The sequence below is a fragment of the Pristiophorus japonicus genome, chromosome 1, assembly GCF_044704955.1.
Source record: "Pristiophorus japonicus isolate sPriJap1 chromosome 1, sPriJap1.hap1, whole genome shotgun sequence".
NCBI lineage: Eukaryota > Metazoa > Chordata > Chondrichthyes > Pristiophoridae > Pristiophorus > Pristiophorus japonicus.
The window spans coordinates 62,094,970-62,110,685 of NC_091977.1; the positions used below are offsets into that span (position 1 = coordinate 62,094,970).

The 15,716-nt window shown below is 44.2% G+C and overlaps 1 protein-coding gene across 4 annotated transcripts in view; it reads left to right on the forward strand.

Annotated features, from left to right (window-relative positions):
- Window positions 1–11,153, forward strand: part of LOC139264096 (uncharacterized) — a 138,219-nt gene extending 127,066 nt beyond the window's left edge. For 3 of the 4 annotated variants that reach the window (XM_070880208.1, XM_070880188.1, XM_070880196.1), the window contains one exon: window positions 9,002–11,153. In XM_070880208.1, coding sequence (XP_070736309.1) covers window positions 9,002–9,142 — 141 coding nt within the window. In that variant the 3' untranslated portion in view covers window positions 9,143–11,153. The remainder of the gene's footprint in view (window positions 1–9,001) is intronic. The other variant, XM_070880201.1, reaches the window with a different exon arrangement.
- The last annotated feature ends 4,563 nt before the right edge of the window (window positions 11,154–15,716 follow it).

Genomic DNA, 15,716 nt, shown 5'->3' on the forward strand with positions numbered 1-15,716 from the left:
CCTCGGACATTGGTTCCGGTCCTGCCCAGGTACAGACCGTCCGGCAAATGCAGTGCTGAAGATTTGTGCTCCACAACTAGTCGCACCTCTAATCAAGCTATTCCAGTCCAGCTACAACACTGGCATCTACCTGACAAAATGGAAAATTGCCCAGGTATGTCCTGTCCACAAAAGCCAGGACAAATCCAATCTGGCCAATTAACGTCCAGCAGCCTATTCTCAATCATCAACAATGTGATGGATGGGGCTATTGACAGTGCTATCAACCGGAACTTAATCACCAATAACCTGCTCACCGATGCTCAGTTTTGGTTCTGCCAGGACCACTCAGCGCCAGACTTCATTACAGCCTTGGTCCAAATATGGACAAAAGGGCTGAATTCCAGAGGTGAGGTGAAAGTGACTGCCCTTGACATCAAGGCAGCATTTGACAAAGTGGGATCAAGGAACCCGAGTAAAATTGAAGTCAATGGGAATCAGGGAGCAAACTCTCCACTGGCTCGAGTCATACCTAGCACAAAGGAAGATGGTTGTGGTGGTTGGAGGTCAATCATCTCAGCTACAGGACATCGCTGCAAGAGTTCTTCGGGGCAGTGTCCTAGGCCCAACCATCTTCAGCTGCTTCATCAATGACCTTCCCTCCATCATAAGGTCAGAAGTGGGAATGCTCATTGATGATTGTAGTGTTCAGTTCCATTTGTAACTCTTCAGATACTGAAACAATCTGTTCCTGCATGCAATCTGAACAACATTCTGGCTTAGCTTGATAAGTGGCAAGTAACATTCACATCACACCAGTGCTGGGTAATGACTGTCTCCAACAAGAAAGAATCTAACCACCTCCCCATGACTTTCAATGGCGTTACCATTGTTGAATCCCTCACCATCAACATCCTGGGGGTTACCATTGACCAGAAACTTAACTAGACCAGCCACATAAATAGGGTAGCTACAAGAGCAGGTCAGAAGCTGGGTGTTCTGTGGCGAGTGTCTCACCTCCAAACTCCCCAAAGCCTTTCCACCATCTACAAGTTAGGAGTGTGATGGAATACTCTCCATTTGCCTGGATGAGTGCAGCTCCTACAACACTCAAGAAGCTCAACATCATCCAGGACAAAGCAGCCCACTTCATTGGCACCTCATCCACCACCTTAAACATTCACTCCCTCCACCACCGGCCCACCCTGGCTGCAGTGTGTACCATCTACAAGATGCTTTGCAGTAAATTGCCACGGCTTCTTCGACAGCACCTCCCAAATGTGCAACCTCCACTGCCTAGAAGTACAAAGGCAGCAGGTGCATTGGGGAACAATACCACCTCCAAGTTCCCCTCCAAATCATACAGCATTCGGACTTGGAAATATAGCGCCGATCCTTCATCGTCGCTGGGTCAAATCTTGGAACACCCTCCCTAACAGCACTATGGGAGTACCTTCACCACACAAACTGCAGCGGTTCAAGGCGGCAGTTCACCACCACCTTCTCAAGGGCAATAAATGCTGGCCTCAGTGACGCCCACGTCCCGTGAATAAATAAAAAATAATTGAGTGGGGCTAATTATGACTTTGTGTGGTAGAGTAAAATGGGTGATCGTGAATCGGCAGCCTGTTTTACATCCCTTTGATTTTTATTTTGTCAGTGGTGAATGAGCAACCACGTTTCTGAGGCACCTCATTTTCATTGGGCCGGCAAGTTGTGGGTGCCAAAAGGAGATCCCAATGCACCTCGCTGGATCAGGGCCTACCAATATTGGATTGTCCTGGCTTCCAGCAAGCTAAGTGCAGGGGCTTGAGGTTGTGATCGCAAAGGGTGGGGGTCCTGGTATGGCAGCAGCCCATGTTATCTTTGTTGGGCCCGGATGAGCAGTCCTGCTCCCTCCACAAGAATAATTCCAAACTTACCTTGGCTGAGTCTCTTCCGCTCCATTGCCCATGGAACATGTCGGAGTGCACACGCCTAACACCCCAATTGGCTATGACCTAAAATGGCGATCGGTGACCTAGATCCTGGATTTGCATATTAAGAGGCCTACCACCCCTTTCAATTTGTCACCGGCCTCTTTGTCGGTGTTGATGTGCGGCAATGGCCATCGCCCCCATTTTGAGGTCTTTACTGCCAGGTGACAGAAATGATAGTTGACCCCACAGAGAAACGGGTACAGAAAGAATTAGGGAGTGGGAAATGAGCAGTTGAGTGGCTACAGGCACATTGGAGTAGATTTTCGTCTTGACAACCTGGTTGGGGCATAGAGAGTAAATCTGGTTGAGGAGGATTGCGCACCAGTAATAGAACGCACCTTATTTATCTACCATTTAAGATAATGGAAGGAAAATTGGCATTGGTTCTGTGGCAGGCCTGCGATCCTGCTCACCAGACTCTCCTTTCTGCACAATGCCCAGATGACTCTTATGCCCAGGTGATAAAGACTGTAATCTAGACTAATGTTTGCAGTCTATCAGCAAAGCTGTGTGAGGTCCACTGGCATGAATGTAAATAAAAACACCATTATAGATGTGACATCATTTATGCTAATGCATCTGAACTGCAACAGAATTAATTAAAAGGCAAAATGCCAACTGCACAAATATAGCAGAATTAATCTGCATGAGCTTATGAATATTAATTTGGTTGTGCTTCGTCAGCTTCAACAGAAGCAGTGACTCGAGGCTAGCGCCACATGCTCAAAAATATAATTCTACCTACATTTCTAGCATTTGACGAGTTAACCCTTTCCTTGGTTACTGGCTTCCTACACTGAATGTATAACACATAGCTAACCTTAAGCATTAATTCTAAATTAGAAGAAAGAAAGCATTTGCATTTATATAATGCCTTTTATGACCTCATGGTGACCCAAAGTGCTTTGCAGCCAAAGAAGTACTATAGAAGTATAGTCACTGTTGTAATCTAGGAAACACGGCAGCCAATTTGCATACAGCAAGGTCCCACAAACAGCAAGGTCCCACAAAGAGCAATGAAATAATTTACAAGATCATCTGTTTTTGTGATGTTGCTTGAAGGATAAATACTGGCCAGGACATTTTTTTATCTCACTCACTGCTTTCTGTTTTCTCTCTTTGGTTGTTATTTTTCTTTTTCACTTTCAGCTCCAGTCAGCGGCAGTGCACTATTACAATTTGGGCTCTCTTTCAACACAGCAAAAGGAAATTTCTATAAGCAAATTCACATCTTTTGTGAACTGAAAGTTGCAACATTTTGCATGACATGAATGGGATAAGGTGCCAGGAGTAACAGCTACCCATACACCGTAGTCTCTGTATGCTGTGCACCACACTCTCCTGTTCACTCCCAAAGGCAGGAAATATCCTGTTGTTAGAAAGTATTGTTAAGGCTAAAACGAACAGTTGAATTTATTTAGAATTGAGGTAATTACATAGAAGTAGGGGACACGGGCAGCAAGTAACGAGTAATACAATACTTGACTTGCACAAATATTGTCTTGCACTATTTCCTAAAGCATAAAGAGTTCAAAATCCTTGTAGCTTGTTCCAAAACCTTTTATCTGAGTAGTTATTGCATGTGATGATCCCCATTTCCTCACCCCCTCTCTTACTGATTCCATCTTCACTGCCTCATGAAATTCTGCTGAGACAAGCAGGAGCTTCACTAGAATATTGGAATGACACAGGACTGGTGCTTTGCGCCTCCCACATCATTTTTTGACTTTTATGGTAGTACAGCAACAGATCCTAATCAAACCCATTTCTCCTGACCGCCCAGGGTTATTAGGCGATAAGCTGCTGGTGAAAGTTCATATAACAGTGCGCAGTGAGAAGTTAGTTTGTGGTTTTCAGGTCATTTTCTGATCTTCTGACACATCTTCCGTGGGAGATTGGCATGATGGCGAAAAACAGCCGTTTCTCTGGCGGGTTGAGCCGGTCTTACACCGAAGTTACAGCTGCAGATGGAGAGAATCTCTACGGAAATTCTCAGCATTTGCGTTCTACACGTTTAATTTCTTTGATGTGAACGTGAATCCTTTGAAGATCGCCATGCAAGCAGAATCTTAACATCTACAGTCACAATGGGATGGAGGTTTCTGATCCATAATTACATGACAATAACACGGATTTTCAATGTTTAATGGCAATTCAAACATTCCAGATCCGTGGGTGACTAAAATGGGCCCCTATTGAAACACAGTGCTCCAGCTTACAGTGGAATTAAGCGTGTTTGACGAGCAGCCAACATGTAGCAGATGTTCATTAACACCTTAAGGGGAAACTCTTCATGAGGGATCTGTCGTCTTGACTAATTCTGCATTAAAGATTTCTATGGCAATGAGACAGAGAAATTGTGCTAAATATACTGGCCCAGTGGGAATCCCGGCAATTTTATTTTTAATAATTCTTGGGATGTGAGCATTATTAGCATTTATTGCCACTAACCACTACACTGCCGGTGTGGGGTCAGTGTCCAACGAGGTGATTGGGCTCAAAGCCAACCCCAGCACACATCAACCCCACCAAACAATTAATGGATATGGTAGTGTAGTGGTTATGTTACTGGACTAGTAATCCAGAGGCCTGGACTAATAATCCAGAAAGATGAGTTCAGATTCCCACCGTGGCAGTTTAAAAATTTGAATTCAATTCAGGAAAATCTGAAAATAAAAAAACAGTATCAGTAAAAGTGACCATGAAGCTGTCAGATTGTTGTAAAACCTAACTGGTTTACGACCTGGTCTGGCCGATATGTGGCTGCAGTGCCACATACAGCTGCCCTCTGAGGTGGCCTAGCGAGCCACTCAGTTATATCCAGGACAACTAGGGATGGCCAATAAATGCCAGCGATGTTCTCATCCCGAGAATGAATATTAAAAATAAAATTTCAGGGTTAGAGGCTGGAAGTGGAGAGGAGCAATGAGATGGGAGGAGTAGGGGTAAGAAGTGCTGGGGAGCGAGAAAGATTAGGGAAGGAGTATGGAGGAGAGGAAGAAAGAAGGGAGCAGGAGAAAAAAATTTAGCATACATCCATTAACATTAAACATAATAAATATAAATTTAAATATCAGTTATAGCTGATCAGTGGGGGTAAAATGTCCAGTGTGGCCAAGAACAGCTGCAGAAGTTCTAAGCTGCAGGGTGGGAGGGTCCAATGGTCGTCGGGAATAGGCAACCAACCAGTGGGTAGGAGCAGGAGACACAATAGGCGACTGAAGGACGGGCAGAGCAGGCTTCATCAGATCCAAGACCTGGAAAACCAGGGAAGAACTGGCCAAAGTTAAGCTCAACAAAACTACCACCTGGAAGGGGAGGGTAGAGAAACAAAGTCGATTGCTCTACAGCGACAGTCAGTGGCCAGAGCATGCAACTGGATGCAGGCTCAAAGCAATTTGGAAGGAAGAAATGGAGGGACCTAGAGGAAGAAAGGAAGTTGCATTTATATAGCGCCTTTCACAACCTCAGGACATTTTGCAACGAATGAAGTACATTTGAAGTGTAGTCACTGTTATAATGTAGGGAATCGCAGCAGCCAATTTGTGCACAACAAGGTCCCACAAACGGCAATCAGATAAATGACTAGATAATCTGTTTTAGTGATGTTGGTTGAGGGATAAATATTGGCCAAGACACCGGGAAAACTCCCCTGCTCTTCTTTGAAATAGTGCCATGGTGCCACGTCTCGTTATGGTTTAACGTATCATCTAAAAGACAGTAACTCCAACAGTCCAGCACTCCATTAGTACTGCACTGATGTGTCAACCAGGATTATGTGCTCAAATCTCTGTGCACTGAGGCTTAAACCCATAATTTCTGAGTCAGACTAAAGTGCTATCACTGAGCCAAGGACACCTTATAGTAATGTAGCATCAAAGGCTGTAAGTCTTATACTGGCAAAAATAGTAGCAAGTAGAATCATAGCTAACCCAAAGATGTTTTACAATTACATAAAGAGCAAGAGGATAACTAAGGAAAGAATAGGACCTATTAGGGTCCAAAATAGTGATCTATGTGGAGGTCGAGGATGTGGGTAAGTTACTAAATGAATACTTTGCGGCTGTCTTCACAAAATAGGGGGACGATGCTGATATTGAAGTTCAGAAGGAAGATAGTGAAATATTGGACAGGATAAACATAGTAAGAGAGGAAGTATTAAGGGGTTTAGCATCCTCGAAAGTAGATAAATCGCCAGGATTGAATTAAATATATCCGAGGCTACTAAAAGAAGCAAAGGAGGAAATTGCAGAGGCTCTGACCATCATTTTTCAATCATCCCTGGCTATAGGAGTTGTACCAGAGGATTGGAGAACTACTAACGTTCCATTGTTCAAAAAGGGAGGATGGGATAAACCGAGCAATTACAGGCCAGTTAGTTTAACCTCAGTGGTGGGCAAATTACTGGAATCAATTCTGAGGGACAGTATAAACCTTCATTTAAAAAGACATAGATTTATCAAGGTCAGTCAGAATGGATTTGTTAAGGGAAGGTCATGTCTGACTAATTTGATTGAGTTATTTGAGGAGGTAACAAAGAGTCGATGAGGGCAATGCATTTGATGTAGTTTACATGAATTATAGCAAGGCTTTTGACAAGGTCCCATTTGATAGGCTGATCAAAAAATTAAAAGCCCATGTGATGCAAGGGAGAGTGGCAAATTGGATCCAAAATTGGCTCAGTGGCAGGAAGCAAAGGATAATGGTTGAGGGGAGTTTTTGTGACTGGAAAGCTGTTTCCAGTGCGGTTCCACAGGGCTCAGTACTCGGTCCCTTACTTTTTGTAGTGTATATATATTAATGATCTAAACTTAAATATAGGGGGCATGGTAAAGAAATTTGCAGATGATACAAAAATTAGCTGTGTGGTTGACAGTGAGGAAGAAAGCTCCAGACTGCAGGAAGATATCGATGAACTGGTCAGATGGGCAGAAAAGTGCCAAATGGAATTCAATCTGGAAAAGTGTGAGGTAATGCAGTTGGGGAGGAGCAACAAGGCAAAGGAATACACAATAAATGGGAGGATACTGAGAGGTGTGGAGGAACAGAGGGACCTTGGGGTATATGCCCACAGATCCTTAAAGATAGCAGGACAGGTCGATAAGATAGTTAAAAAGGCATCCAGAATGCTTTCCTTTATTAGCCAAGGCATAGAATACAAGAGCAAAGAAGTTATGCTAGAACTGTATACAACACTAGTTAGGCCACAGCTGGAGTACTGCATGCAGTTCTGGTCATCACATTACAGGAAGGATGTGATTGCACTAGAAAGGGTGCAGAGGATGTTGACAGGACTGGAAAACTTATGCTATGAGGAAAGATTGGATAGGCTGGGGTTGTTTTCCTTGGAACAGAGGAGATTTAATTGAGGCGTATAAAATTAGGAGGGGCCTAAATAGAGTGGATAGGAAGGACCTATTTCCCTTTCAGAGGGGTCAATATTAACGTGTTTGGTAGAAGGATTTGAGGGGAGATGAGGAAACAGAGGGTGATGGGAGTCTGGAACTCACCGCAAATGGGTGATAGAGGCAGAAACCCTCATCATGTTTAAAAGATACTTGGATGTGCACTTAAAGAGCCATAACCTATAGGGCCACGGACCTAGTGCTGGAAGGTGGGATTAGGCTGGGAACTCTTTTTCGACCAGCACGGTTCAAATGGCCTCCTTCTGTGTCATACTTTTCTATGATTCTATTTAAAAACATTACTAGTGCCACAGAAAAAGAGTTCCAAACAAACCTAACAGGTATGTGTGGACACATTTGAAATAGGAAATCCCATAGGGAAATGTTTACATAGGAATTTTCCAATGGAAGACGTGACAAGGGTACTGAATTTAATAATATATATGTTGGTAGCTAGATGTACATGAGAGCATGCCAAGACACAAATTCTAATTTTGTTAAACAGAATACTGGGAACCAATGTTCCCCTCATTTTTTGGGGTGCGCAGTTACTTTTAACGGGCTGCGCAGCCTATTCTAAGTTTTGCGAATGGGTGAAATTTCACATCGGTAAAGCCAGTAGTGCAGTTTAGAGGAAATGCTGCCAGGAGCATTCAACCTCCCCCCCCCCCCCCCCCCAGCCACCTTCCCCCATTGTCTGGCCATTCAGTAACACAGTGGGGCTGTTGCTATGGTTCCAATGCAGAGCTGGTGAGGTATTGTATGTGACTGCATCCAAATTAGCTGACCTTGTACGATAACATGACATCAGCTTATTTAAATACATTTATGGTGCTCTGTTCATGTTCTATCTGACTTGCTGGGGGTGATATTAGATTGGGGGCTGAATATTGAGCACCAGTAGCTGTTCAAGGGCTCTTGGCTGTCCCACTGAAGCAGTACAAGTTTAATAGCCCCCATTTGCAAATTAACTATTGAAGACCAAAGAAATACTTGGAAAATGGTGAGTGGCCCTACTACAAAGTGAGAGCCATCTGGGATGACATGCATTCCAGTTGCATTATGGGAAGAACCCCAAACGTAAATGGAACCCATGGCCTAATGAACCTTGTGTGCTAGGTAGGCACCTCCCATCCACAATGGAGTGCATGGAGCATACTTCTGACCTATGTGGCTGAATTTCTTATAGGGTAAAGCCATTAATCCCACACTGCCAGCAGGTAGCTGTGCTTGAAAGGAGCACGTCATTGCTGCATGATTAAACCCATAGGAACAGGAGTAGGCAATTCAACACCTCGAATGTGTTCCAGCATTCAGTTAGATCATGGCTGATCTGTACCTCAACCCCATTAACCCGTCTTTGCTCCGCATCTCTTGATACCCTTACTAAAAACAAATATCGATCTCAGTCTTGAGAGATTCATTTGGACCATAATCCACAGCCTTTTGGGGGAAGAGAGTTACCCAATTTGTAACATGTGCTTCTTTCAAGTGTGACTTTGTGAATTTACCCTTGTATGTGCTCTCCGTTGCACAAAGTCTCTGGGAGGGCTTAAATTCACCCCCGTATATTTTATTTTATTACTTAATTCTTTCCTATGATTGAAATGTCTCATGTTCTTTTCTATTTTTTTGAAGACAGCTGTTGGATATTTGCTAAATCATTACTGTTGGGATTTGGACCCTCCCAATCAAAGTCTGGAATACAAATGGCTCCCTGTCTCTCGGCCCGCTGAAGACCCCAAAATTAAGTTCACATCATGTTCCTACAAAACTTAGTGCTTTCCATCAACTGCTGTCGAAATCACTGATAGTTCAACACGTCACCAGTCAAAGATCAGTGCGATCAGTGAGTCATAGTACAAGAGTGCAAACCTGATAATGTCACTACCACAACAAAATGAAATTGTATCCTCATTCAGCGTGTGATTTTATCAGTATTGTACTTGCACTATGCATCAAATATATACAACTGTTTTGTTTTTGCCTTTGAAGGACAGAGTAAGTAAACATATCTAATGTCTTCATTTTACTGTAGAAAATATCTTTATTAAAATAGTTTTGAACCTCGTAACTTCAGAGTCAGTAGTGAGTCTTTTAAACCAAATGTGGCAAAGACATCGAAGGGGTCATTTCCCGACTGCTCACCTCGCCAGCCACAATTGCTGATTGAGAATCCAGGCATGCACTTTGCACGGTTTTCCAACAGCAAATCCCGAGACGCACTGCCAGCAGGCGAAGCTTGGAAATGACCCCTTTAATGTAAACTGAGTATGTTAGATAAGGTACATTATACAGCACTGCTTAAAGATGCATATGCATAATGTCCACTGTAATCAGTAAATCTTCTTCCGTTTCTTTCTGTTACCACCATTCCAATCTCAATCTCATCGTCAATCTCACGCTGCCAGCGAGGGGCCGCAATGTCGGGGAGCGTGTGTTGAGCGTTCGGTGTTCCAATGTTGGAGCCCCATCTCCAACCCCTGCTCGCTCTCAGTACAGTCTCCCGCTGGGTGCACGTGCTCAGTAATTTACCTCTTTCTCACTTAGAACCACGGACCCTGTCACTACCAGCTACACTATCAAACTGGGTGTGGTCTGTTATCAGAGGTCATATAAAGGAATAGATAGCTGCAAAAGTAGCTGCTGTAATGCTGAACTACCTCCCTTTAATTTCCCACTGGTGATGTTCCAAGACTTGTGTAATCAAACAGTCAAAATATCTACAATTTTGGCAAATCAGTCAGTGATATAATTTTTCGTTAACAAATGTTACATGCTTCTGAATTCTTATGTAAGATACGATAGTGTAGTGGCTATGTTACTGCACTAGTAATCCAGAGACCGCAAGTTCAGGGGAGTGGGACTAATTGGATAGCTCCACCAAAGAGTCGGCACAGGCACAATGGGCCAAACGCCCTCCTTCTGTGCTATATCATTCTTTAGTTTTATAATGTCCTTTAAGGAAGGAAACCTATTATCCTGACCCCGTCAGGCCTGTATGTGACTCCAGTGCCACACCAACTTAGTTGACTCTTAACTGCCCTCTGAAATGGTCTGGCAAGCCACTCAGTTGTATCAATCCGTTACCAGCAGTTCAGGAAGGCCCATCACAACCTTCTCCAGGCAACTAGGGATGAGCAATAAATGCCGAGAATTAATAAAACATTTTAACGACCAGCAATGCGATCAGTCCTATGTACACTGTATTGAACTTCAATTGTGTGCCAGCAATGGCGGCACTCACATCTCTGAGTGAGAAGGTCGCAAGTTCAAGACCCACTCCAGAGACTTGAGCACATAATCCAGATTGACACTTCAGTGCAGTACTGAGGGAGTGCTGCACTGTCGGAGGTGCCGTCTTTCAGATGAGACATTAAACCAAGGCCACATCTACCCTCTCAGGTCGACATAAACGGAATTACCCAGATTTTTTTCCCCCAGATTGGCCTGGGTTTTCACTATTAACCCAGATTAACATTCCTGTCACTTTTAACCCAGATTAATCTTCCTGTCACTATTGAGTGGGAAATTATTCTTGTTAAAACTGAAGTCTAGCTAATTGGATGAGGTAATAATTTGAAGCATGCAGATTCTTATGTAAATAGAGTGAAAGAAAGGTATAAAATTAGGGGTGTTAGAATAGATATTTCAGAATTCAACAAGGCTTTAAACTTTTCAGCTTGAAACATGTGACACCATGAGTTCTCTGGTCTTGTATTGTAAGTGTGAACCTAAATATATGTGTGATTATCAATAATAGTTATCATTGTATGCTTAATTCCTATGAAAGCCAATAAATGACTTTGAACCCTATTATCTTGTGGAATAACTCAAATCTATAAGCACATCCATTGCCTAACACAACAGAAGGTGGGCCACCTCAACACCTTGCAGCAAGAGATATGAGGGATGAGTTAATTGCTGAGATTCTGATAACCTGCTCATTCCCCTGCCCTCAAAATATACACAAAGTCTCTGCATTAATAGTCTTTGTTACATTTTTCACCACTCCCTTAATCCTGCATTTAAGAACATTGAAACCATTCAGCCTTTGGATCAATGGCATACTTCTATATCAGTACATACTGATAATGCAGACTCAAGCTGCTATAAAACCAAGGTGATAAAGGTGATGAATTTAATTTCCAACACCATAAGCGGTTTCCATTCATTTTTCACCCATGTGTCAACCCGTATAGCCTTACAAGGTTTCCTAACTTGGGGCTTGGGCTCATGACTGCCACTGATCTGTGGGAGAGTAGGCTGCAGAAGATGAGTGACTCCTTAAAAGACCTACTGATTTGGTCCACCAATACGGAGCCCAGAGCCTTTCTCAGCAGCCATTTGAGCTTCCATCAAAGCTGCAAAGGCTGGTGATGCTGACTCCCTTTGTGAGTACTCGGCTGGAGGTGGCCACACTCTCCAGGGTAAACTGCAGATTGTTGATTCCATACGAGATGAGACCAATCAGGCCGGAAGCAGACTCCTGCACACTTTTAGCCACGGTGCTGAAACTCCTTGGCAGGCCTTCCAGTGGCAGGTACAATTGCTTGTGTGAGGCCAACAGTTTTCTTCTCATGGCTGGTCGCCTGAAGTCCTCATCTCTGACCTGTTCAGCAGAGTTGAGAGAGGGCCTCGCTCTCCAGCAAGCTCTTTCCTGGGCTGTCCCTGCCACCAGTACCTGCTGCTGCTTGTTTTGTGTTGGGTGCAGACCCCTATGTCTCACCATCTAACTCACGTAGAGTGGCAATGTCTGTGCTGGTACTTGGGGTGATGGAGCTTGTGACAGTGCATCCACAGCAGGATTGTCCTCTTCCAAACTGACTTCTTCTGCAAGATCCAAGTGCTGAGAAGTACCTAGATGAAAGAAAATGCACAAGTGTTAGGAATGCACTGAGAAGTTGGACATTAGCAGGTTCTTGAGAATGTAACTTGAAGTTGTGATGATTGCTGAATATTTCCTGAGATAAATGAAGGGTTACAAGCAATATGCAGACACCATGCGCAGATAAGCCACCAGCCTTGCCTTCCTCAATGCTCATTGCCTGGGCCAATATTCTCCAGGACTTCATGCTCCTTTTGGGTGAGGACTATGATGTTGAGTACTTCTCTCCCTGACATTATGCACTGTCTTACCTTGTCTTGCAGAAGGAGAGGCTTGGAGTGAGTGACGGCGGAAAAGATGTGGAGATGTGTAGATCTTGCGCATATAGTGCATATGTTGCGAGGTGGAGAAAAAGTAAGATTGAATGAGGATGAGGAGGTGGTGAATGTGGAATGTCGGGTGAGGAAGGAGTGGTGGGAGGAGTTGATGGTTGTACAAGTGCTAGGATGTAAGAGGATAATGTTATTAGTGTGTGGTGTGAAGAGAGCAAAGGAAGGAATTGTTGAGAGGATGAAAGACTTTGTTGAGAGAGATGAACAGGTTTACACACCCTTACTGCTCTTGTGAGGTCATTGAACCTCTTCCTACATTGAAGCCTGGTCTGGGGTGGGGGGGGGGGGGGGGGGTGATGCTACTGGCACTGACCCTGGCAGCCATCTGTCCAGCCCTGCTGGATAGTGGCCCTGGGAAAGCTCCTGTGGGTGCTGGGGAACAGTGCCTCCCTACTTGCTCTAATCTCGCTCACCAGGACTCCAATAAGGGATCAGAAAAGGTGTGGGCAGCCCTGCAACTCATTCCCCTACTTGTTCCATCTTGCAGCAGTACAACAAGCAGATCTGGCAGGAGGGAATGCGACCTCTCTTTAAGAGGGAGGCCTGCCAGAAATTGCGCAGAGCAAATGGGCAGACTGGGCATTTCTCAACGCAATCGGGTGGACAGTCGACAGTCATGAGCGCCGGGAGTTTCAATCTGCCGGGCCTCAGCTGGTGACATCATGGGGGAGTTTTGCCCCTGCCCCGCTCACCCGATTCCCACCCTGAGTTAAAATCAGGGCTTTTGTTTATTTTCCCTTTGTGTTGAACTTACCTTTTGGCACCTCCACTGAGTGTCTGGCAGTTTCTACCGAGCAGTGTGCCCACGACAGAAACTTTGCCCATTTGGCTATTCAAATGACTTCAGGGATCCTGCCTATATTATAGGATCCCAATTTCCTGCCCAAAAATCTAATCTAAGCTGCGAGGCAAAACAAGAACAGTAAGTCGATTTCTTTGATCTTAAATCCTGTTCTGCCTGCGTTTCTGCCGGGCGAGGGGAGTTTAAATGACCCCCATCTTGCGTTTTGAGATGTCTCCAGCATAACTTCAAGAAGAAATTGACAGAATAAGACGGAGCAGATGTGTTTTTAGTGGGCCAATGAATTCCAGGCACTGCCAGCTCTGCTACTAGTGTGAGTCAGTGATTGTGACTATCACTATCGACTGCACTCAGAGTCTGAGTCGAGTCCATCAATCACTACGGGCTATGTACCAGTCCAGGTTAATTAGCTAATCAGTCACTGCCATGGCAGTTTAGCCATGTAATCAACCCAGGAGCCTGTTCCACATTCTGCGAGCAGATTGAGACAGAAGAAGATCCGACAGTGTGATCTGGGAGCACGCAACTGAAGAGGATGATGTCACGAAGATTATGTAGAATTATTTGAGCTGTTTTGAAGAGAAGGGAGTTTGCTATTCTCACCATGGTGGGACAATGATACCAATACTATGTACAAACTGCAAGCTTGAGAAAAGAGAGAAAGAAAAACTGCAAGAAAATTCCAGAAACATTTTGAGCACTATTGCCAAACTAAACCTGAATTACAGACAGCCAGTGACAGTTGGTGACCTTTCTGATAGGTTGTTGTTGTCATATCTTACTTTTCCCTTGGTGAATAGTGTGAGGTAGTGGAAGGATTCACAGGCTGATTAACAGTCTGACAGGCCGCATGTGAACGCTCCTTCAGTGGCTGTAACCATCTTTATAAGCATCAGGCTGATAGGGTGGTTAGTCCTATATGGTGGGAGGGTTTAATGGGCTCCCACAACCCACAAAATGAGGGGTGGGGCCATCCACACCCACCGGACATGAGTATCTTGCTGGATGTCTATCTGGAATTCAGAGCTGGATCTCTGGTATCTACTCGCTGAGTGTGTCTGGACCCTGCACCTCCTGACTCAGAATCAGGAATGCTGCTACAAAGCCAAAAGTGCACTTATTTTTTGAAGTGTGAGGCACACACTATACATGCCTAGCCAAGTCAAGTTGTTACAATGGCAATAGGCCTTTTGCACCTGTGCAATGCATTTTATTTCCTAGTCAACAGCGATTTTCATTAGAATAAGAATCCAAGTTGAAAGAAAAGAGCAAGAGGGGAACTGATAAACAGAGGAGCAGAGAAGAGGAAGCAAATCGCCAGAGCCAGCTCCTTTTCTTGAACTCGTTCGTCCCACCATAACACAAAAAAAATTGACCTGGAAGCTATAAATGTACTCAAAAGAGTAGTGAGACATCTCATCAATAACGTAACGCAACAGCAGATCTTCTGACGCAAACTTGGTCACACCTAGGTCACACACAACCTCCACTGCCTGTCTGTGGTAATTGCAGGTGAGGCGGTGACTCATTTGACAAGCCAACTCTGCAGAGAGCAGAGATCTTCATAATTTCACTCAGTCTGACACAAATACTGACTAAAATATACTTGGATTCGGATGGCAGTAGTGGTTACCTGGTTGATTCAGGCACACCAGAGAAGGCCACAAAATGTGAGCTATCAATAGGTTTGATTTGCTGCACAAAACGTTGACTTTTTATGAAACAGTGTGAATCTAGAAACATGATATTACCAACATGCGTTACTGACGGAGCGCCTCACCTTCTGGCCTACATTTTACCGGGTGGAAAATTGATCTCGGCACACCCACGATTTCCTGATATGCGCAGCCAGCAGATGAGACTCCCCCATTGGTCACACGTGTTCACAAAATCGAGTCAGCAACTGGAGTACTGTTATATCATGCAACTATGTGGATGGTAGATGGTAAACTAGATGGGCCTTAGTCTTTTTTCATCTAGCAATTCCAATGTTCCTAAATTCATGTCTTCATCACATGGATGGTAACCCGGCAGAGCTGATCGTTTTCACATTATTGGACCTGCCTAATTTTCATAAATTATAGAAATTTACAGCACGGAAGGAAGCCATTTCGGCCCATTGTGTCTGCGCCGGCCAACAAAGAGCTATCCAGCCTAATCCCACTTTCCAACTCTTAGTCCATAGCCTTGTAGGTTACAGCACTTCAAGTGCACATCCAAGTATTTTTTAAATGTGGTAAGGGTTTCTGTCTCTACCACCCTTTCAGGTACTGAGTTCCAGAACCCCACCACCTTCTGGGTGAAAATATTTCCCCTCAAATCCCCTCTAAA